The sequence below is a fragment of the Aulonocara stuartgranti genome, assembly GCF_965226115.1.
Source record: "Aulonocara stuartgranti genome assembly, chromosome: 11".
Lineage (NCBI taxonomy): Eukaryota > Metazoa > Chordata > Actinopteri > Cichliformes > Cichlidae > Aulonocara > Aulonocara stuartgranti.
This window is the reverse complement of record NC_138947.1, coordinates 30,874,819-30,899,723: the sequence shown is the minus strand read 5'-3', so window position 1 is coordinate 30,899,723 and position 24,905 is coordinate 30,874,819. Positions and strand designations below refer to the sequence as shown.

At 40.6% G+C, this 24,905-nt stretch overlaps 1 protein-coding gene across 8 annotated transcripts in view; it reads right to left on the bottom strand.

Annotated features, from left to right (window-relative positions):
* Window positions 1-24,905, bottom strand: part of oxr1a (oxidation resistance 1a) — a 198,358-nt gene that overhangs the window by 31,850 nt on the left and 141,603 nt on the right. For all 8 annotated transcript variants that reach the window (XM_082551232.1, XM_082551231.1, XM_082551233.1 and 5 more), the window contains one exon: window positions 15,961-16,043. In XM_082551232.1, the coding sequence (XP_082407358.1) occupies window positions 15,961-16,043 (83 nt within the window). The remainder of the gene's footprint in view (window positions 1-15,960; window positions 16,044-24,905) is intronic.

The window sequence follows — 24,905 nt, the reverse complement described above, 5'->3', positions numbered from 1 at the left end:
TTCTTTAAAGGGCTTAATGTGGCTTGTGTTTTGCATGTTAGATTTTGGGATGCTATGCAGATTAAAGCTGTCAGCTGTTGACCAGAAATAGATTCCCATGGGATGTAGTGTTGTGAGCAGAAATGTGAACTGACACGAATGTCAGCAGCAGTCTTGTGTTACCCTGTGAACCACTCGTGTAGCAAGTTTTCTTCATTTAAAAACAAGAAGCAGTTTTATTTGTTAGCACAGACAAAGACTACAACAATGAATAAAAACAATTATTGTATCTTTTTTTTCCATTTTCTCCATCACTTAACTTAATAGATACTCGAAAACTCGATGCCAACGGTAGGTTTTCTAATCTAATGTTCACTAAACCCCTTCCTGAAAACACTATAATCACAGCTTATCATCTAAGATCTGCTCATTCAAATGTCCCCACAAGGTTAAGAGTGGTAACCTACTGTTTAAAAAATGCTGCCTTTTTTTCCCAAGAATTAAAAATAAAACAGCTAAAGCATTATTAACATGATAAACAGGCTCAAGACTGTGTTTGTCCTAGTCCACTATACTGGAAAAAATATGTAGACTACTCAACTAAGCTCAAAGTAAGAAAGTTAATCGCTGCATTATCACACAAATACAGCAGTCTTACTGGCGTTTGGTTACCAAAATCACTCTGAAGATACCCCTGACTGCGAGTGGGTGCAGACCTGGCCCCCATCTTTAAAGCAACCTTTTTGAAGTTTATTGCACATGGTTGCATTAATGTTGGTAGTGCCACGGTCTCTAACCACTGTCTTCCTTAGTGTGACTGCAGCATTACTGTGTCAGTAGTCGACAAGACTTCAAAACTGCTAGCTTAATTTCAAAGATACATAGCATAATTTATTAATAGATTTATATATTCATAAATCTGTATCAGAGAAACAATTAATACCTAAAGCTTTAAAATAAGTATAGTAGTGAAACTGCTGTGCTGCTACATGCCACAGGAATTGCTACTCGAGAGAGAGACGGGGTGGTTAATGTCAGCCTGACGCAAACTTTACAAGAAATCTGCCAAATTTAAAGGTGATGGCAAACTTAACAAGCAGCTCCTCTGCATACAACTTTCATTTTAGCTTCCTCTTAACTCAGGTGTACAAAACAAAATGACAAGCCTTTAAAAAATCTTTTTTTTAAGGTGATACTCCGGCTTCCTCCCACAGTCCAAAGACATGCAGTCAGTGGTTAGGCTAATTGGAAACAGTAAATTGCTCATAGGTGTGAATGCGGGAGTGAATGTGAGTGCGATTGGTTGTCTCCTGTCTGTGTGTTAGCCCTGTGACAGACTGGCGACCTGTCTAGGGTGTACCCTGCCTCTCGCCCTAACACAGCTGGGATAGGCTCCAGCACCCCCCAATGACCCTGACAAGGATAAGCGGAAGTGAATGGATGGATGGAACTAGGAAAAAACAAACAAACATTAATGACACTTTACTGCGATTCATTACACCCTCACTGAGCTGAATGAGATGGTGGCTGGCCAATGAACTTGCCCAACATAGTTTTTTTTAGTGGCTCCAGGCTATCAGGCCATCAGCTATTATGCACCTGAGTTAGTTTTCAACATACAACAGCGACTCAATATCACCAAGAAAGAACAAGCATTACTGACATTATGTTGCGGGGCAGTTAACAGCAGTCAAGATGTTATTTGGCTGCATTTTTTCTCAGATTTGTTTTTTTTTTTTTTTTAAGTAGATCCAAAATAAAAAAAGATTTACTTTAGCCTGTATTCACTGTTTTATTGTCTCTGATTGGTTACATATCAAAACTAATATCCCATCAACACTGTCACAGACGGACGCACAGGTGCGCACTGTGCAGACTGGGGCTGTTACAGATGCAAGGTAGCTAAATGTGTAAAAGTGCAATTGCTATATAAGAAAGTATGGTTCTGCCGTTATCCAAAAACAATATTTTGTGTTATCAATAACTCAAAATTCAACAATATTCACACTGAATGTAAATCAAATATTACCAGCCAGTGCTCATAATTGAGGAGCTGGACTCAAAGAGCTGCTTTATATGAACAACTTTTATTTATTTTCTAAACAAATCATCCGAAACCATATCAAGCAGGAAAAAAACAAGCAGAAGAAGCTGCAGTGCTTCATGTTATTTGATGTTCAACATCATGCAGGTTGTTGTGCTGCTGTGGCGGCACTCTGTGCTCAGCTGCAGCATCCTGCAGTGTGACACAGGTGCGTATGCATGTCTCTACCAGTTAAAATCCACACAAGAAAGATGTGCACCAAGAGTCAGAACTAGTTAAGCGTCTAACATGTCCAGTGGGAGTTTCTAGCTCCCAAATAAGGATGACAGCCATGGCAGAAAGAGCATGTGGAAGAAAAGAGTGAGCTCGGGGGAGAGAACCCTTAAAAACCAGATAGGCAAGGCTGACTCTGAACTGTGCATAATTAGGACAGGATAATGACACTGTGTGTTTTAGTGCAGCAGTCATGGGACCGACTCGGTTGTTCTTCTTATCTATGGAAACACTCCTAGAAAAGCACAGAGGAATGACAGGCTTCCTCAAATTCCTGACATGACAGACTATTTTCAGGAAGATGTTCCTCCACAGACAGACAGATGTGCAAGCAGAGACACACACAGAGGACAGTCACAAGCTGGAACATTAGTAACATGGAACCACTGCGAGTGAGGCAGTTGCACGTTATATCTGAAGAAGCTCGTCACAAGCAGGAAATACACAAACTTAGAAACCACTAAAAAAAACTGCGTTTCATGAAACACTAACACTGCCCTCTTTAGCACATTCACAAATTGGTGCCACTGTATTACATAATAATATCACAAGATGAAGCGATACAATATACTGCAAAGTGGATATTCTGCTGCACTGCAATAGGACATCAGTATGATACACTCATGTGCAGCTCCTCAGCTGACGGAAATAAATTTGTCTAAGTGTGCAGGACAACATGAAATATAATAAACAGACTTGCAACCTTGGGTAAAAGGCTCTGGGACATCATGGGTTTTACATCATATAGAACATGTTTGTATCCATCGAATTTTAGTTGGATACACCTAACAAGTTTTTTTTATTATCAGGATTTATTTTCCCACCTTTACTTTTGCTTATCAAATGCTCAAAGAACACAGAAAATGCTTTGACTTTTGCTGATTAAGGTTACACACATTCTTTACCTAATGACATGTACATAAATCATGTTCGCTCTCAGTCACCCTGTCCTGTTTCGAGCCCAGAAAAATCCTGAACATGTTTTCTTTGTGCTGCATGTCGATCGAACACTAATCAACTTTCATCAGTGTCAGCACCATGCTTGACTGCAACTACTCTGATTATTTCAATTGGTTAAAAATATTGAAATGTTTCAGTAAAGACACTTCATTGATGATGCAATGAATCACCCACTTAAGAAGAAGCTATTGATATATCGGGCTCCTATCTCCGGAAAGACCCTATTAGAGTAAGTGACAATAAAGTCATCTGAGAAAAGTAGATAACGATGGCAGAAATCCTGCAGAGCTGACTAGCAAAAGGCTAATTATCATAGACGTATAGTGACAGTAACACTGCTGGGTCACTTGTTTGGGGTCCATAGCACAGCTCATTAGCTTTTGGAGCTGATGTACCTTGTGATACTGGTCACTTACTGGTGAGAACATCCTCCGCTACTGAGCGATTAAAAGAGTGTGAGAGAGCATATCTGGAAGCTCAACAATATACAGCCGGAGAGGCGTCGAAATGAAATCTGCGCAGAAATTGTCAGAAATCTCAGAAACTGACAAATTAACTACTGAATCGCTGTTATTGTCTGTCCTGTCCTTACGAGAGCTGGAGTGGAGCCTGAATTAGCCAGGGTTACACTAATCTGGGTTGAGAGAGTGTATGCTGAGTGCTAACCCAGACTTTGGGATTTTATTGTCCTACCTGGAAGGGAACAAACTAATCAGCTCAACCAGGTCAGTCACGCTGCTGGAAGGCAGTCCTCCTGAATCACCAATGTGTGGAACCCAACAAAACAGTACTGCACAATGCATTGTGCAGTATGGATTGGCTCGGTGACAGTCACAGGTTTCACTGTAAGCGGAAATATACCACAGATGATGCAAACCTGCAAAGCTCTCCTTTAGCCTTCTATAACGCTTATTGTTAGCACTCGCTCAGGTGACCCTGAACCCTCCCAAGGCTTTGCTGCAATAGGCCTAGGCTGCTGGCTTCCCATAATTTCATTGTGTCTTTCTTCCTCGCTCACCTCTTTTCACTCTCTATGTGTTTATACACTACTATGAACATAATATTCTAAATTCAAAACAATAATATCTTTCACCAGCTTCAGTGAGGAAGTATGCAGACAATTGTATGTTATACATGTGAAATATGTATCCAAAAGTGTATTTTTGTATGAAACTGTGTATCCAGATCTGCCCTGTTCCACAAAAACATCTTCCTTGAAGGGTCAAAAAGGGAGATACATAATAATACAGTAGTCTGCCGAGCTGAGTCAATCATCCAGCTTTATTAAATGTTGATTTGTTCATTTTCTCAAAAACAAATCAAATTAGAAAAGTATCCTTCACATTTCAAAATGCTATTGGATACCTTTAGATTTTCAGTCCCTGCTCATCACGCCAGATTTAATTCAATCAAAATTGAGATTAAGATAAACGAAAGCTGTACAGCAAACAGGCAGTAAATACAGGAGCAAACAGCATCGAACTCACAGACAGCAGGACTTCTACAAGGTACCAACCAAAGACAAACTGATTAGCTGATAAGCAGGCACAACGTGAAGATAAACATTAAATAAATATGAATATTTTCAAGCTTACAAACATAGAAAAGAAGTATAGTTTCTTTTAGCTGGTAATTACTGAAACATGACCATTTATGTGATCACAGTTTTAATCTATTTTCTGTACCACTTATAGAAACTGTCTCAAACTGCATGTAAACAACCTTCCTAGGTCTTTCAAGAACTGCCTTAAAAACAAAATTCTGGTTAAAAACAATGTGATCATGGTTGATGATTCGCTGAGTAACAGCTTGATAACTTTACAATCATTTTTAAGCAAAAATGCTAAATTTGATGTAAGACTTCGATGCTCAGTTTTAGCAAGACTGGACAGCACAGTGATTACGATTAGTGGTTATCGTTGGGTTTGTACTGCTGATCAAAAAACACGACAAACTGGCCCCTTCATTTTAAGAAATGTATGTTATGTCACTATCACACTATCACTGATTGAATGAAACCACTGAAATACTTGCATATTTGCAGTATTATGAACAGGATGGATGTGGTAACATTCTGGGGTAACAGATGATTTTCTAGCAGCTAGCTACCTGCAGAGCCAGTCGATATCCAGGTTAACAATCCCATTTCTACCCACCGGTGAAATGGGGTAAAAAAGCGTATTAAGTTGTCCAGTGCACTGCGTGGCACAGTGATGCAGTAGTTAGCACCCAACCATCTTTTGGACTGCTTACCTACATACAAACAAAGACAGTTCAAACACGATTGTTGTTCATATCCTATTGCTCAATTTTACCAGAAACAGAAACCTTTCAATACCAAAAATACAGACACTTCAAATTTATTTATAGTTATTATAGTATATAAGTGTTATTTATACTTATATACTATACCCTTGCCCATTTACATATTCATGCAACGTTTGTTTATGGAGGTTATTCTTAAGGTCACTGTTCACTAGCAACAACCACAAATGCAAATCGATGAATCAACAAGCTTGGCCAGACAGAGTTAGGTAGAAAATAAGGGGAAGGAGGGTGTGGTGACGAAACTAGAAGAAGTGGATCTGTGGAGCAAATAGGCATTTACAAATCTGGACTGGAGAAGACTGTTAGGGGTTTGAGCTCATCCCTAAACTTCAGATCAGTTATCTCTAATTAATGTGAACCACACATATCTTACTACTGCTGCAGCACTGCTGCTTGTTAAAATGACAAAAAAGTTATTTCGCTGCCCTCAGAATTGTGGGAACCTTAGTTAAACTGCATCTGCTGTTACACCACCAGAGGCAGGTGTTGTCATAGCCAACATTTGTTGGTAGTTTTAGTAAAGCAACCTTAACGGGAGCACTATGAAGCAACTCCTTGCTTTTCTCTTCTCAGTACAGAAGGTAACTCACTGAAGGGGAACCACAAGGAAGACAAAGAGAGGCTGTGGTGACAGGTAGGTCTCCCATCTTAAAAGTCCTCCCACACAGCTCTGTGATTAACAACTGCTCTTGGACTCCTTATGACAGTAGTGAGGATCCACATGATTTGTCATCTCATTGCCTCTGTACAGAGAGTCTTACTGTTCATTCAAACAACAGCAGCACATTAGCTTGATGAATATGCTGTCTCAAGGAGGACAGGAGATCTGGATCAAGAAGGCAGAAAAGTCTCTGTGACAAGACAGTGACATCCACAGACATGCACTGGTTGTGTATTTATAACGTGGCCATAAAAAGAAGGATAATCCGGTCACTTCAGTATGCCCCAGATATTAGAAATGACTACTGATATGTCATAACTGATCATCAAGCATCCTAGAAATATTTACAACCCTCCATTTAGTGCTTCCATCATGTGTGATGTGTCCTCAGTATTTGGCCAACATCAGTAGAGCTTCTCTGTGTTTTAGTTTGGAAGGTGAACAGTTAATAATCAGCAGGGCTCCTGCAGAGTCAAAGCGGAGAGCATTGATTCTCCCTTGTTGCTATTTGCCGTCTCTTCCATGAATTGTTTATTTTTAGCTTTATAGTTCCTGTTGCCCAGCACAAAGCCAACCTATAGGACATCTACAGCTTCATAAAGCTCCCTTTTTTCAAAGCTTTTCTTTACAATTCTGCAGCATAAGGTCAAATCTTTGGCTTAGAGTGAAGAAACCTCTGTTTGTTTCTCCACAAATAGATATTTTAAAGCCTGTCCAAACCTATGACAGCTATTGGCTCTTGTATCACATTGCTGCCAATCAATACGATTATAAATATCTGATGTTGACGTAAACATCGACAAAGCCAGATGGTGGGACGGTCTTGGCACTGAGTGTGATGTTATAATAGTATGATTCAAGTTTGCTTTTTACACCTAATTAATCACTTTATTCCTGGAAGCCAGTAATATTAGCAGCACAGTTAGCATCATACAGTGACCATAATCTTGTAGGTTTGACCAAGAAAATGAAACCACAGAAAACCGCACAAAAGATGATTTTTCATAGATCATACAAAAATTTCAATGCAAATAAGTATATTAATGACGTAAAAGAAATTCACTGGACTGACATCTGCCTCGAGAGTGACCCTGATATGGCATTATCTATGTTTATTGAAAACTTTTGCTACCTGGCTGACAAACATGCCCCCTTAAAAAGATTTACTGTTAAAAAGAACTACGCACCTTGGTTAGATAATGAACTTAAGGCTGCAATGTCAGAAAGGGATATAGCAAAAGCACATAAGTCTGTCAGTCCACAAGAGTGGGCAAGATATCGCGAGTTAAGAAATCAAGTAACTAAATTGAATAGGCGCAAGAAGAAAGAATATTATCAACTTAAGCTCAAGGAGGCCAACAAGGACAGCAAAAAGGTGTGGAAAGTTTTAAATAATATGATGGGTAGAGATCTTGCTCCGGTGGTGTCTCATATCTACACGGGTGGTACGTTTATAAGTAAAGCCAAGGACATAGCCAATTATTTTGTGAATTATTACAGCAACAAAATAACAAATTTAAAATCTAATATGATCAGAGGCGATCCCACCTTATCACAGTGTCTTATACAGGATGTTATCATGAATAATAAGCAATGCCAATTTAAGTTTGAGGCAGTGAATGTGGAGATGGTAGAGCGCTTATTGATATCACTTCCTGACGATACATCCTCAGGCTCTGATAATATAGACAGTAAACTGCTCAAAGTTGCAGCCAAGTTTGTGTCCCTTCCTATATGTCACATATTTAATAGATCTTTGGCATGCAGCTTATTTCCATTGCAGTGGAAAGAATCGAAAATAATTCCCATTCCTAAAAACAAGAATGACGTTTTTAATGGTGTCAATAGCAGACCTATTAGTCTACTCCCCGTTCTAAGTAGAATTATGGAGAGGATTGTCTATGAACAAATTCAACATTACCTAACAGAAAATCAGTTACTCACTCAGTTTCAACATGCCTACAAACCTGGTTATTCCACCAGTTCAGCTCTTATTCACATGACAGATAACTGGTATAAATATCTAGATAATGGGAATCTGGCCGGGGTGGTATTTTTGGATTTTAGTGCTGCATTTGATTTGATAAATCATGATCTTTTGATAGATAAGCTAAAATGTTATGGATTTTCACCAGCTGCTTTGTGCTGGATGGAAAGTTATTTGTCTGGAAGAAGGCAAAAGGTTTATTATAATGGTTATTTCTCAGAGGGCTGTGAAATGAACTGTGGTCTACCCCAAGGCAGCTGCCTCAGTCGACTTCTCTATTCAGTCTTTACAAATTATTTGCCGTATGTCCTGGATAAATCTCATCTTGTAATGTATGCTGATGACTCCACCATGTTTTATTCAGCCAGTAGCCACTCTGAATTGACAAGCGTATTACAACTAGATTTGCTGAACGTGTTTGATTGGATAAGTAAAAACAACATGATTTTAAACGTGTCTAAATCCAAATCCATGTTAATAGGAAGTAGAGTACGCTTCGTCAACAGCCCACAACTAAATCTTTCCATAGCTGGATCGGTATTAGAACAAGTCACCCAGATTAAATTACTTGGTGTTACCATAAACCACCACCTTTCATGGTCTCAGCACATCAACTCTGTTATTAAGAAAATGGGACAGGGCATAGCTATAGCTAGGAAATGCTCTTTTTATATCACTTCTTCAATTATGAAAGATGTCATTAATGCACTAGTATTATCTCATCTAGAGTACTGCTCAATCATTTGGTCAGCAGCTAATAAGACAGATCTGAACAGACTTCAGTTAGTCCAAAATAGGGCGGCCAGATTAGTGTTAAGGTGTTCATATTATACAAGTATTGATAAAATGCACGATAAACTTTCTTGGCTTTCTGTACAAGCTAAATTATACTATGGCTTACTTGTATTTTTAAAGAAAGCAATACTGGTAAACACACCACACTTTTTTTATGCTCAGTTGCAGTATCCAGATGAAATACATAATCATGCTACACGATTCTCAACTAACCACAATTTAGTAACTCCTCGAGTTAAAAGTAACTTTTTGAAAAACTCTGTTATATTTAGAGCATCTTTTCAGTGGAATAAGTTGCCTTATGCTTTATTTGTAAAAATTGTAGAGGGTAATGTCACTTGTAATGGAAATTGTGTATTTTGTTTGAGTGTTTTTCTTATCATTTTTAATATTTACATGTTTACATTTTCAGAATTGTAAAACCTTATTGTGGATGTAAGAGCCATATTATGTGGACATTTTTGCATCCAACTCATTGTGTAACATTTTATTTGGTGGTATTTGATGGTTTGGGCCCCAGGAAGACTAGCAACCACTGTTGTGGAAGCTAATGGGGTTCCTTATAAATAAACAAATAAATAAACAAATAAACATACATCAGTAAAATGAAATGCATACAGCTCCACGCCTCAGAGACTTCAGCCATCGATCGTACTGTAAGAGAAGCCATCTGTAACTCAATTAAGTGGAATACGACAGAGGACAGTCAAATGTGACCCACTGATAAAGACCTGTTACTGACACATTGACAGCAGGATGAGAGAGGGAGGAAAAGAGAAAGAGAGAGCAATTGCCATCAGGTTCATGGCCACTTAAGACAGGTGGATCCCATCTTCTTATCCTCTGGATCAATACTACCCATTATTCATCTCAAACTGCAGATGAATAATTAAGCTTTCCTACTGGCAGTCTCTCCTTGAGGAGAAGGGTAGAGGACGGCCACAAAAGCCATCTTGAAAGTGACATCAGTGAATGGTCACCTCGTCGAACGGGACAGAACGAACAGATTCAACAAGCGCAGTTACTCGGCTGGACTAAGACAAATGGCTCCGTTAAGGAGTCTGCTGGCATGTAATGTTAAGTACGGCACATGAGAACAAATCTACAAGTGCTACTGCTAAAGGTCAACAAGGGAAATAAGATGTAATCACAGCACTATAAGCATAAGCTGTTTAATTATAGACAGGTGCTGGTTGATGCACACAAGTATGCAGGACGTGTGTTTGTGCTCTTTAAATTTTGAATGAACAGAAGAAATTAAAGCGGCAGAACAAGGGTAAAAAAGAATCGACCGCGACGCCATCAAACTGAAAATAAAACTCCAGCGTACGGTTGAATCACCTACAATGCAACATCGGAGGAGCTACTGCTCCTCATTTTATAATGAAGAATGAAGCTCAGCTTTGCATGACAGTTGCCATGGTGACTTTGTCCTTACTACCCTAATGGTATGTGTACTGTGTGCTGATTGTTTGCAGGCCTTAATAAAGAGCCGCAGTAAGTCACATGTGAGAAAGTGACATTATTCTGTTCGTTTTGGGGTGACCCACAGTAGGTTTGCCGTCTCGTTGATTCTTCCCGCTGCTTCAGGCTTTGATGGTCTTTTCACTGACTCACCAACACATATGACACACATGAGGCAGCCAAGCAGAGAGACGCTCACCATGACACAGAACAACCAAAGTGGAGGGAGTGCTTGAGTCAGGATTGTCTAAAAGGAGGTCAAATGGGCCCATCAGTAATTCCTCTGTGGTAGGGACAGTAAAGCTGTGAGAGCTCTTTATGGACAAAACAACCTAAAAACTTTGACTAACCTAGAGGTATCTTATATCTGTGTTTTAATTACACAAAAAAATCCAAATATATAAAAAAAAATGTTTAACTCATCAATGTGAAATTACAGGTTTTGAATGTCTGTGGGCCAGAAACAAATACGAATACTTATGAAGGTCACATAGACTTAAACATGTAACAGACAGAAGTTGGTTTTGTGTGTGCCACATTTTTTTTTAACTTATGGTTACATTTCAGCTTTCAGTACAGCAGAAAACAGAACAGTGACACAGGGTGGACTTCAAGTTCTTGAAGGCCACCCTCACTCTAAGTCAAGAGTTGCAATAAGAAAATACAGAGCTGGAAATGAGTCCAATTTCACTTTAATCAAAAATCAGAGTCCAACATGTAGGGTGAGCACATTCAATAACAATGCTTTGATCTAGGCCATTAATCAATCTCCCCCTTTTATCCATCCAACTACTTATCCATGGGTCCCCATCTACTCCACATCTATTCCCCACTATCCCCTCCTCCATCCACACGCCCCTTCAGTTTCATCATTTCTCCATCATCTATTGACTGCTGCTCTCAGACAGGAAGTTGTTGAAAGAGCTCAAACAGTGGGCTCCCCCTCTCTCACCCAGCAGTGAATAATGAAATCAAAGTGACTAATTGTCAGGAGGTTGGGAAGTTAAGATTACCACTAATGTGTGTGTGTGCAAGTCTCTGTGTGGGCATGCATGGCACAAACACACACCTGAGACTCTGTGTATGACTCATCTAATGTCCCTGAAGTTCTCCAATGCCCACAGTGCTTCCTCTGAGCCCAGCAGAGACCATTAAACCTGCAGACTGCTGATACGGAGTGACCATGGTCTCCATCATTACAAGCCTACACCTTCCTCACATCTGAGTCATGCTATGCCTGCATCACACTATGATTATTCTAAGCAGAATATAGGACTTACAAAGTATGTAAAACACAAGATTTTCTGTAGGTATTTTTAGACAGCATTTTACTAGGGAAAGTCATTTATGGCTTCCTGTGTTTAAACGACACTTTACATCCAAGAGCTTGCTCTCTTCTGCCAAATTAAAAACATTCCCAGAGTTAAGACCACGAGTCTGGTCTACATGACAGAATGCCAGTGATATTATAACTCATCCTGAGGGAAGATTAGGTGTGTAATGACCATCCAACAGTTGAGACATTTCACAGGAAACCACAATTGTTGTCAGCGTGCTCAGCAATCATTTTGACAACACTAAAATTACTGATATTGCTCTTCCAGGCACCATGCACAAAAATTTGGCTTCACTCTCTGCCCATTCTGACATACTGTAAATAAACTAATTGCAATCCATCTATTGGGACCAAATTAATTGAATAACAGACTCATCAAATCACCAACTGACTATGCCATTCACAAGGCCCTAAAGATTCAATGCACTACTCAGCAAATCATGTTGTAAAAGTAAATCTGCGGTTAATACCTGAATAGATCTCAGTTTGTTTTATTGTTTGTTTTCTTTAATCATCTAGATCCAAAACAGTTTCAAATCTATCTGACTGCTCGTGTTGTTGCCAGAATAACTAGATAACCAATTCTGACAACTTTCTTTTTTCCCCACAAATCTGGTATCCAGACAGTCCTTCCCCTCACCACTCTCTAGTGTCACTGTACAAAATATAATGAAAGCTCTGCTATGCCAGTTCAGCTGAGAGCACTTCAATAGACTGAAAGAGGGAGAGGGATGTTCAGGCCAAAAAAATGACCTAAACATGACTCAACATGAAAAAATGATTCCAATTCCTGTTGTACATGCAAGCCTTCCTGTTTGGGACACTGGTTACGATTTGACTAAATTAATCCGTTATATCCTGATATATTGGAAGAGGTCTAAGGAAGACGACTGGAGGGGAGTTTTATACAGTATATTGCCTTAGTTTGCAGACCAGTTTCCTGCTTCCTGGTTCCATCTACTGGAGATGACAATAGTTACTGTAGGTGGAGCCCAGCTTATGCTTCTTACGTCCTTACCAACGTTCAAGTTAAGCAACCAGTTTTAACAGATATGAATTTGTATGCAGATTTTTTTTTTGCACCACTGCCTAGTTAGCTGATTGTTAAAGCTGTCAGAATCTGTTCACTTCCTCTTGATGCTTATGTCCAAAATCAAAATCAGGTATAAATGGAGCTAAGCAGCTTAAAATGCTGCTTCTAAACACAAAGTCCAACTACTGTTTACGTTTTTGCATATAGTAAACTGATCACGAGTCAGAAATAAATAAACAATGTATATCCCCTTTTGATTCTGTTGAAGAAAAGGTAATTTTTTCTATAGCGATATCCTCCCCTGACAGCATCCATATCCAAACTGTAACACCATTAGGTGTCAGATGTGGAAAAAGCATACAGGTGTGTATCAGGACCCATATTCCAGCTGGTTGTGGTGGTAAAGGAAGACTGCTATCAGTTGGTTAATGTTTGCTGTACAGATTGGTGACAGGATCTCAAAAATCCAACAATTTCTTAGAAAACCCCCCCATTATTGTACAATAATTAAACAGCACATAAACAAATCAACTTTACCAAAGGAAGTATATAATGGTGAGGTCGGTAGTTGTTAGAAGTGGTCCAAAGGGGTGGACCACTTCTAACAACTTGTAACCATGGACCCCAACTTGTAACCATGTAGACATCAAACAATCTGATGTGGTGCATGAAAATTACTGTGGTCATAAACCACAACCTGTTTTTAATTTTAGTTTCATTTTACTTTCAATATATTAATATAAACATTATTATATTCAGTTTCAAACATACTGCGAGAACAGTATGATTCAATATAAAGTAAAACACGAGAGGCATAAACTGAGGCTAAGCATTGTGCAAAGTGTCCCAGAGTACTGAGTGATTGTTACTTAACATACTCAGTGCACTTTTACCTCATCATGCACCTAAATATGCACTAGGACTTGGCCCTGTCTGAATGCTTTTTGTTTTTTACATACGCCTCTAGGTCCCAGAATAAACGAGAGTTTACTTTACAAAGCTATCATATCAAACAGAAATGATGGTTAAGGGAGCAAATGTAAAACCCGAGTATGCAATAAAAGGGACCAGGAGCTAGTCAGGACACCTAATGGGTCTATGAGGAACTCAGGCAAGATCCAAAATAGCAATCCAACTGGAGCATCCATCTCCATGGTGTGATAAAGCTAGTGTGTCTGGAGAAAAACACTTGTGGCCAGCACTTTTTCTGTTCTTCGTTTCATTTGACTTTGAGTGACCGTCCTCACGGGCAGTCTGTGGAAAGACAGTCCCCACCCTGTCGATAGCGACTCACTTGTGTGCTAGTCTTTGTCTCGCTCTGTCTGTATCTTTCTGTCTCCTCATCCATCTCTGTTGTTTCCAGAGACTTCAAACACTTTTTAAATTGGATGCAGGTCAGCCAATAGCTGGACTTGGCTGAATGAACTGGTGTTATCAGTGTCTAGGCAGATGGGAGCTGCACAGGTGATTTCTCAAAACTAAAAAAAAAGAAAAAAAGAGGGGGGCAGAAAGAAGCCTGTGTGAGACGTAAAGGAAGGAAGAAGGAGAAGAAGGACGGAGGAAGAGGGAGGGCGACTGTATTGATAAAGTGGCACAAACGGAAACTCCTTTTTCCTGTCGGTGCTGTGCAATAGATTATAAACTTATCTGATGGACAGCGAAATACGGAAACATCGCCGTTCCTGCCATCCTCAGAGTGGGAGATAGGTTTAAGATAAAGCCGCTTCTCAATCACTGGGACTGGCGGTCATGTGTCTCTCACAGTGTCGGCAAGATTTGGTTATATCCCCGAGAACGCTGTAGGTTAACGCTCGCTATGAAACTACAGGACCCAGTGATAGAGGAAGACTGCTCACTGCATCCATCACTTTAGCAATAATTTAGTGGGTGGGCAGCATTTGATTAAGATACAAATCCTTCAAATATCTCCCTATTTTTCTTGAATGTCAGCATTTCTGTCCATCTTGCTGACTCTTTGTTGCCCCTCTGTTTATATGAAGGGGCCATGACACAGTGCCCTAGCTCTGACAAATATCCTGTCGTAACCGTTAAGCCTGTTCGAGCCCCGGTGAGGTAAACAAGGCCCTTGTCAATCAGCAGGTCTCAGATGACTGACAGGTTAGGCCAGCCGGTAGAGGTGGAGGCGGTGTTGGTGCTGGGAAATCACACTGGAGCCAACAGCACTGATGGGAACAATAACAGTGGGGTTAGGGTAGAGGAATGACAGTAAGCTCCCTAGCTCCCTCTTCCCTTTCCTTCCTCTCTTCATCTCCTCCTCAGTCCTCAGCAGAGAGACAGACAGATCCACAGCAATCCCACTTCCACAGAGAGAAAGGCGAGGAAAGGCAGTCTGACTGCAGCTGGATTTGAGGGTCATTTGAAGAACACAACAAGGCAAAGCACACACAGTTCCATTTTCAGTTCATGCCAGGGAACCAGAGTCCTCTCTCCCTCTCCCCGTATTACTTCACCAACCCCCCTCCTTTCTCCTACACAACAGCTAAATCAATAGAAATGACAAGGCAGTCGGAAGGTCATTCGTGAGCACAGCGAGCGCTGTGGTGGAATGCTCGCCGATTCGCGGCGGACAGAACAAGTGGAAAAACAAATGCACATCCTGCCAGCGCTCCTGCCTGCCTGTCCTGCTCTAGTTCAGCTGGAGGAAAGAACAGAGCTCTGCTTTCTATACATCTACGTGCAAAATGGAGCTGAGGCTGTATCTTTAACAGAGAATATATTGTTTCCATAAGATTTCTATCAGTAACCCCACTCGTCTGTTTACACATACTATGTATACTACACACACACACACACACACACACACACACACACACACTGCCCTCTTTATGTAAACAGTTTGAGGATGAGATACACGTGCTAGGCTGGCAAAATACACAAAATGCTTATCGCCCTCACTAATGAGCTACGAAGCATGTGCCTTCACCATACACAAGCACAACCACTACAGCTTGAATATTGTTGGAGATAGTCAGAGCTACATAATCCACCAGCAGGAGACACACACTGAAGCAGAAAGGCATCAAAAACACACAACAGCATTAATACAGGAGGAGCGGAGAGTTGCTTGTGTGTTACTCACAGAATATTCGATGGTCCCTTTGGGTCTCTGGAACGACATGCGCCTGCCATCCTTCTTTTCTGGAGTCTTCTTCTGGCCAGTATCTGAAAGCAAACGAGGCAAGGTGCGCATTACATTCATGTTCCTCTCTCCCCAGCTTGTCACAAGCTGCCGTTTCCCAGCCCCGTGGGTAGACAGCTCATTCGTCAACAGTGAGCGAGCCAGCCAGCCAGCAATGTGAGCTGTGAGCGCCCGGACCACTTTCGCTCTCTCTATCTCTCCTGTTCTCGCTCTGCTGCTACCCTCCTGCTTTTCCTCTCTCTCTCTCTATCGCACTGTCCTCTCCTTCATCTGCCTCCCCTCCCTCTCTCGCTCCCTTCTCCTCCTGGCCCGCCGTGCAGCGCAATGACAGGGGCTGAAAATCTTGGCCAACTCCCCCCGTTGCCTCTCACAGCAGAAGGAGACCAGACTGACCTCCATCAGGGCACCGACGATCTGATTGCGAGCCCAAGAAGAGGAGAAGGAGGTGGATTCAGATGGGAAGCGGGGCGTGCTAAGCTGGAGACAGAAGGGGAAAAAAAGGAAAAGGGGGGCTGAACTGGAGTGTTGATGGAGGGGAAGGAAGGGCTCGATGCTACATGTTGGTTGGGTAATGGAAGGATGTTCCATAGAACAGTGACAGCTAAAGAGGAAGAAGTGTAGTGTTTGGGGGGTGGGGGTTAAAAATGACATTTACAACGTCTCTACTCTTCCTGGAAGGACCTGGCAGGTATGTAAAGGAAGTAGAAGGCAGAGCAAATTTAAGGTGGATGGCAGAGGATAACAGGAGGGCAATTGCGGCTACTGAGGTTTTAGTCAGAGAACATGAAAAATGCATGATATGGGAAAAGATGGGTAGGCTAGGGTGGTGCAGAAGATAAAGGGACAAAGGGTTAATGGGGACAGGAGAAGGTGGAGTTATACAGTTGGAGAAGGGTCGGGGTGGGGATGGGATAAGACAGAAGGATAAAGGCAAGAAGGGTGGATGGAATACTGAAAATCAGTAGATGAAAGACAAAAGATGGGATGGAGATGAAAGAAGGATGCTCTTGGGAATGAAGATGATGTTGAAAAGAGGCCAACGTTGCTCTTTGACTTGAGCAAGTCGGCCACTGAGCTTCAAGAATACTATACAAGCATTTATTTATTCAGGGGTAGGGTGTGGGACCAAAGAAGAGATGATTGGAGGAGGCTATTGGATTTATATAAAATATTTATGATGCACATATGTTGACCCGATACCCTCAGACACCTCTCTCGTAAGTCTTTGTTTTGTAGATGCTGCACATGGCTAATCAGCGGCGTTATTCGTTCCCTTATCATCAGGCATCTGAGATAGCTCAAAACATGAGTCATACACCAGTGTTGCTATTTCTGGGGCTTAGGAGTGCCTGGCAGTGAGTGAGAGGGGAGGGGGGGAAACAGAGCTGCTTCAGGTGTACAGCAACGATGATGTGGCTTACGTTTCTGAAAAAATATACAATACAGTCATAATCAGAGATGTCAGACAGGCAGCTAATGTTGCCTAACCCAAGTCATCCCCCATATATACTCACTTCTAATCCTGTCCATCCCACCCTCCGTCTTTCCATACAACCGTCTCCAAACCGCACATCATAGCAGGTCTACTATTGAAACTATAAGCTATAAGCAGTTCCTGTCTGCAATCTATACAAGGCGTACAGAGAACTATCACTGAATTCTTTGCATAATAAAGAAGAGAATAGTACTCTTCTAAAACAAGCTCTGCAAACTTTTTTTATTATCACTAAGTGCACTGATTGCTGGTGATGTTACATTAATTTTGCGGCACCATCATGAGTATTTTATTGTCGAAGCAGGAAAATAAAATACTGGTTTTCATTTTCTTCTAGAAATTGATTTTTAGACCAATATCTGTGGAATTACCTGCTGTAAATTTACATTTTTTCTTATACACCACTATTATTATTACCCCTCAGCCGTGAAAGACTGATGGGGTACTCTTATCACCCTGCTGTGTGGGCGGACAGTGTGGACATGGTTGTGAATGTGATAACTCAAAAAAGAAGCCATCTAGGATTCATAATTCATAATATGACACTAAAAATCTTGGATTAGTTGTCAGTGACCTTGATCTCAAAGTCAAGGTCAGAGGTCAAATTAGGTCACCTAGAACCTTCAAATTAACCCTGGAGAACCCATGGGGTCAAATTTGACCCCATGGTTTCCCTAGTAAACCAATGGGGTAGGATCTGACCCCATTGGTTCTCCAGGGTTATTAATACCATACTAGGAGGGCGAAGGGTAGCACTGGCGGCTCAACAGTATTTTCATTATTAGCTTGCTAATGAATGGATCATCGTGCTGCTGTAACTTATGTTTCTTGTGACAAGGTCTCCCAAATCAATTCATTCATGTTGTGTTTGGGTCCAATGGTCTGTTATGGAACCACTAAAGACCACGAGCAGCTCTTATGAAATTCAATAAATGAATTTAAAGGCCTGAAGCCTATATAGTCTTTCCTAAGGAAACCACCCAAAAAGCATAGAACAATTTAGCATTTTATCAATTCCTACCCTAGTGACCATCATGTCACCCCTCATTATAAGTTCATCAGTTAAAAGGACTTCAAGCTGGGAATCACTGTGGCAGACTATGTCTCTGCTGGCTCACACACCACACTTACATTACTAGTGGAACTTTCAGACAGGTCCATCCAAGATATCTGCAATGAAACCAATTCATTCAATATAAAAGCCACTCTCTCTGAAACACTATGAGGTTTGATTTAATCAACTCTGTCCTGCAAAATTACCTGTGTAGCACTTTGAAATTCTTGGAAAGCAAGTTGTTTTGATCAAAAACATACTGACCTGCCAAACTGCGAACGTGCGCCAAATCAATTATCCTCCATCTAAATGAAAACCTTTGACGGATGATTGCTTTCAGTAGGAAAACACAATCTGGAGCTGCTGATTGTGGATGATGGAGTTTGTGGTGCTTTTTAGAGGCGACCTGTCATAACTGTGAGTTCATCCTCTCCCTGTTATGAATGAATAATCCACTGTGTCGCTGTTTAATTGCTGGTCATGGCAGCATGGCAGACTGAAACCCAATATGCGACTCAGTAAGTAGACAGCAGAGGTGTTGATGTGCTTTGTTAGCTGGTCCAAGCTGAGTGGGCTAACAACATAAGAAAGCAGTGACGATGCCTCAGACTTCCAAATTTTGGAAAATGCCAGGAGTGGGAGAACATGAACTAGCAATGAGGACCAAAACAGACACGCAGTGAAAGAAAAAAGCAGCTCTACATTAGCAGCTGCAGGGGTGTTCGCACATGGGGAGTCGGTGATTGCTCTAAAATTAAACTTCACCCTGGATCATGGCACAAGAAATGGGCATTTTATTCACTCTCCAGACACGCAGCAGAGCACAGCGCCAGGGCATCTTCAATAAGAAAGGCTCTGGTTTCATTCCACTCCGCAGGAAACCGGCAGCATCTGCTGTTTCAGTATACGCGCTACTTCAATACAAGGAATCTCCTCAAGTCTACAAATCACAGCATAGTTTATGCCGTGTGATCCAACAGAATCTCGAGATGTGTTGGAATGTTGCTCTTCAATAAAAATAAATAAATAAATAAATAAATAAATAAAGTTTCTGCTGTCAATACCAAAAACTGTAAAGCACTTCCCAACATGTACTGGGATAGTGGGATAATGTGCACAAGCAGGAGCACTGGGTGCATGAGGCCATAATGGAACGGTGTGAAGAAATGATTGGCGCAATTATAGATCAAACACGGACACGGTTTGACAAAACATTCAAGGAGATGTAAACCGAGGTCACCTTTTATCCAATTTGTGGTTCAACCAAGTAAAACAACCGTTACCACAATGTCAGCTTTCTTTACTGCTGTCGTTTCCCCATAAGGAACATTTTACTTGGCTCATTAATTGGCTGAATTATAATAACACTGGGTCAGCTGTGTGAGAGAGGCTGTGAGACCGGCTCAGACACTGAAAGGAGCTGCCGTGTGTCGGGAAAAACAAAGGCCGTCTCTCACTAATGGAAACGGTCACAAGAGCTCATGCCTTTCTGAGCAACTCAGCCAAAGAAAAACAAAAAGGCGACCACATCGTGGACGCTGCCTCGTGGCTACACAACACTGCAAGGCGCAGCAAAGCAAGTATCACTAAGAAGAAACATCAACTAATAAAGTCATTACAATTCACTAATGAAATGGTACCAAGTCAGGCTTTTACAGGAAATAAAGAAATAACCATATTATTAATTAATTTAGGCATCTGTAAATAATTAAAGTAATATGTAAGTAATTTTAACTACTGCATTGTATTTTACAGAAAAGAAGAAACAATGAAATTGTAAGTAACTCGTATTTTACAGGGAAATGAGACACAAATTTTACTGCAGTATACCCAAAAACAAACAACGTTTCCCTATCTTACGTCGTAAGCACACTGTACTTTTCAGGGTGTGGGTGTAGGAGGTGGCTTAACCTTGCCTAACTTCTAGGTATTTTGCAGGGAAGGAGACACTCTTTTCTGCACACTGCTTTTTAAAATTGTGTTTAAACAGTGATTGATAAAGGAAAAATAATTTAGCTCAGCTTGGCTCAATCATTGTAAGATCACAGGCCTGCAAATTTTCATGGTATTTACTTTTTTCTTGCAAGTTGGTAAGGGAGAAGGATTTACATGTTTTATTTTTTGGTAAAGCATAAGGATTATTAAGTAATCCATCATGCACATCAACGTGATGAATATTAAATAAAGATGTAAAAAGGTAGGATTAATCCACTCCATAATACAGCCTGCTCCCTGAAAAGTGCAGCATGTTTACAATAATACAGGGAAAATATTGTTAGTTTTCTGTAAAATTACCAGTAAATTGCACACTACTTAAAATTACGTATGTATTGCTTACATTTAAAGAAGTGATTATACTGTCATTATTTCTTGTAAAAACCTTAGTTGTTGTTATTGTAGTGTACCTCCCTTTAAGTATTTGAGATAAATATGATTACAGCGTAATTGGATAAGAGATTAAGAAAACAGATGAACATTTTAACCTACATCTTTTGAAGTTACATTTCTCTTCTTAATTGCAGTCAATTCAAAATAATATTAAAAGCCTACAAAGGTTTTAGTCCACAACACATACACAGCTGAGCACTTAATATCTCTTACAAGGACATCCTTGTAAGAGGTAGTGAAACACACAGATATGTTTTTATAATGGTCATGAATGTGTCATCTTGGTGATTGAGTTATAACCAAGGGAGAAAAAAGGAAAGAATGAAAGGTTTCCCTGTGAAGTACATCGCTGAGAATCTTGTGTGCTTAACAAACCTGAATGCGGCCATGCATTGGCAAGGCAATCTGAATGATTCTGGAGACGAGCTAAATGCAAATGCTACTGTATTTGACTCTAAAAACAAACGGCGTTCTGCACCCGCGCAATCTGCTGAGCATGAATCACAGCAGCTAAATATATGGTCCCCTTCATTTTAGTACACAGCCATGACAAACTGAAGCAGGCAGGGAATAGGAGAGTCAACAATTCTCTGACTAACATTCCCTCATGGTCTGTAGAATACACAAGCAGCCAATTTCCCCTTGCTCCCTTGTTTTCCCTGCCTGCTGGCTATATACTGCTCTCCCCAGATGTTATTTTTAGACAACCTCCTAATCAGTAAGGGGGGACAGAGCTCTGCGATACAACCACACTACACAGGTGCTACACAGGACCGATTAACAAAGGTGTACACTTTCATTACAAAGTTTGTGACGGAGGAAGCATGGAAACACTAGTTTACACTGGCTTGTAACACACTGCACCGTCAGGGCAGTCATCAAGACTTGTTTAATGTTGTTTAATGTTAATAACCAGCATTAAAGATGAACTGTGTGGCTTTATTGCATTTGTGTTTTGTACTATCACTCATGTATTTGTTTAGTTTTATGTATTTCAAAATGGTCATCTAATAAGACAGCTATAAATACTACAGTGTGTGGCATTGGCTAATGCTACAGCTAAGGCTGTGCAATATGACCAATATCTCATATCCCGATATAAGACATTTATCATCCAGACAACGATATATGTCACAAAACTTTACATTTTCTGTAAATTCTGTGAATCTTGGGCAACTCAACTTGCGTGAAGTGTTTCCAGCTGGGCTGAAGTCGAGCGTTTTGACAGATGCATGAAACTATACATTTTTAGACATAAGTTGTAACGGGCGCCTTTTATTTGTAAGTATTTATTACACGGCGTGCTGCGGGGAAAAGCCTGTTCCAACATTTGAGTCTTTATTTTTAGCATCTGATGGCTCTTTCTTTGCTTCTCATCTGTAAACTGCACAGTACAGTTTTCTGGTCCGTGTCAGACTTTTCATAACCAAACCACATCCATGCTACAGAGGTAGCTCCTCGTTTAGAAATAAGGTCGTCGATTTGTTTTGACTGGTCTGGTTTATTTTGAAAAATCTCATAAGGATCTTGAGCTTTATTGTGAAAGGTTTATGTGGAAAATAAACAAGCGGACAGCAGAGCCACATGCTGGGTTTACCATCATTGTTGCTAACGATATATATATATATATATATATATATATATATATATATATATATATATATATATATATATCCCTAGCTACAGCTACCCTTACAAAGAAAATTGATCAAAATAACAGTAAATGACTGACAGCCAATTACCAATGGTGTCTCTTTACACTATCGTATTGTTGTAAATCACTGTTTTGGTTTTGGATTTCAATCAATTGTTACATTTAAAATCACAATGCAGTGATATATAATAAATAAACAGAATGTTTCGGTTAGATACGATAAGGTTGGATATCTAGTATAATGGGTTCTGGTTAGGAATGAAAGGTTGCCACATGGTTTGACGGAAATGAAAATTATCAACCTACAGAGCTGACAGTTAAATTCAAAGACACCATGAAAATCAAAGCGAATAAAACAATGTGGCATGCTAGTCCAATTTGCTGAAGTTTCATTGCAACAACTCAAAACTATACCTGCATCCAATACTGTGGCTGTTGCATTCACTCTGATAGAAACAGTGGGCAGAGCTGGGGAAATCTCAGACATCAATAGGCATTAAATAAGGTTTGACACATCTGTTTGTATTAAAGGGAATGAATGATATCGACAGCCCTCTAGCACAGCTTGTCATAGCCTATAAATACAAAGTCCAAACAGCTTAGTAGCAACAGCAAAATCCAAAAACCAATGTTAGGGTCAGGTTAAAAAGATTATAGGCCTGTTTCACAATACAAAACAGTGTTTCTTTGCAGTTTTGATTTTCTGCCTTGTGTTACTAAACAAGCGGTGACACGGGAGGCTCAAACAGATCAACACCCTGCAGAGGTGAGCGCATATATATACAGGTATATGTTCAGATGTAGAGAAGGGGAGGAGGTTGCACTTTGCCATGAGTGCACCTGGTATTGGACAGTGGGCAAATGATCCATCAAAATCACTTATGAATCCATCATGCAATGACAAACTCTTATTCAGGCACGCTGAGATTCTGAACTGTCCATCAAGTTACTGAAACATGCATTAAAACAAAACAGGGGCGAGAAAGTGCTGATTATCACACATGCCGACAAAATCCCATTTTAGAGGTGGATGGTGCTGCTGTTATCTTGGCACCAAGCTTTTAGCTGGACATGGCAACTTAATAATGGTGAAACGCAGTGGCAAGCGCTGTGGGCCTCTGTCTCATGTGGAATGGGAAGTCATCTATTATACATTGAAGCTACAGAGCTGTACATTGAAGTGTATTGTCCCGCTATGAGCAAAGTATTGATGTAGTTCCACTGAGAGAGCTGAGAGGCCTGTGCAGAGAGCCCAGAAAGCTCCATCCACACAGTAAAAGAGAGAGAGCAACATCTCAATTCATTCATGGCTCAAGTCCTCACTGAACCATTACTGACAGCACAACATGCAAACTGATATTATTCACATGCTAAAGTAGTTCTGATGGGGGTTAGAAGGCCCCTGGATGGCCACATCATATTTGATAAAGCAAATTCTTCTGCACACTTTTTAATACTTTAAACGTCTCCAACCTGGGGGAAATTAAATTACACTTATGGACACTTATTTAAACTATCATTTTTTCTCACCGTGCAAGTTGCGGTAACATAAAAACACAACAACGATAGCAAATTTCATCTTTCGTAATCAACACTCCCCCTGTCTCCAATGAATACCGCTGAGAAGAATCTAAGTGCGACCAGTAGTGTATAGTGGAGGCTATTATTGTTGTGTGACAGTGATAGGCTGCAGGTTTTACACTGTAATGAATATACAGTGGATGAGTGCCGTGAGACTGTCGACTTAAACACACAGAAAACAGTGTGACACCCTTTTGCCAGCGCTCTCTGTACCACTCAGCTCCAAAGTATATTAAACCACCAGCCTCCATGGGCCAGCCTATACACCACTCAGCCTTTATTTGAAACTTTGCTGAACTGCAGTTTTGTGTCTCTGTGTGTGTGGTGTGTTTATGTGTGGCTATGTCCACCCCAGAACAGGAGGCAGCGGATCTGCCCTGTCCTCTCATTAACACTCTCCCAGTGTCAACGAATCACACCCCCGCTGATCTGCTGGTATGGTAATGTGGTCCTAAATTCCTCCCTTTCCACACTCTGCACGCTATAACCCAGACACCGAGGTGTGTCAGTGCTAACCCACACACACTCGGTTCAATTAATATTCTGACAGCGTGGACATGACTGTTTCCATAGTGACGAACCTGATGAAGAGAAAAGGTGTTATTGAAAGGACTCAGTGGCAAAACCGTCTGCATTACACACCAGCAGATTCAACTGAAGAATAAAATGACCGACTCACTGTGATCATAATGAGCTTTATAATTGGGTCTCTG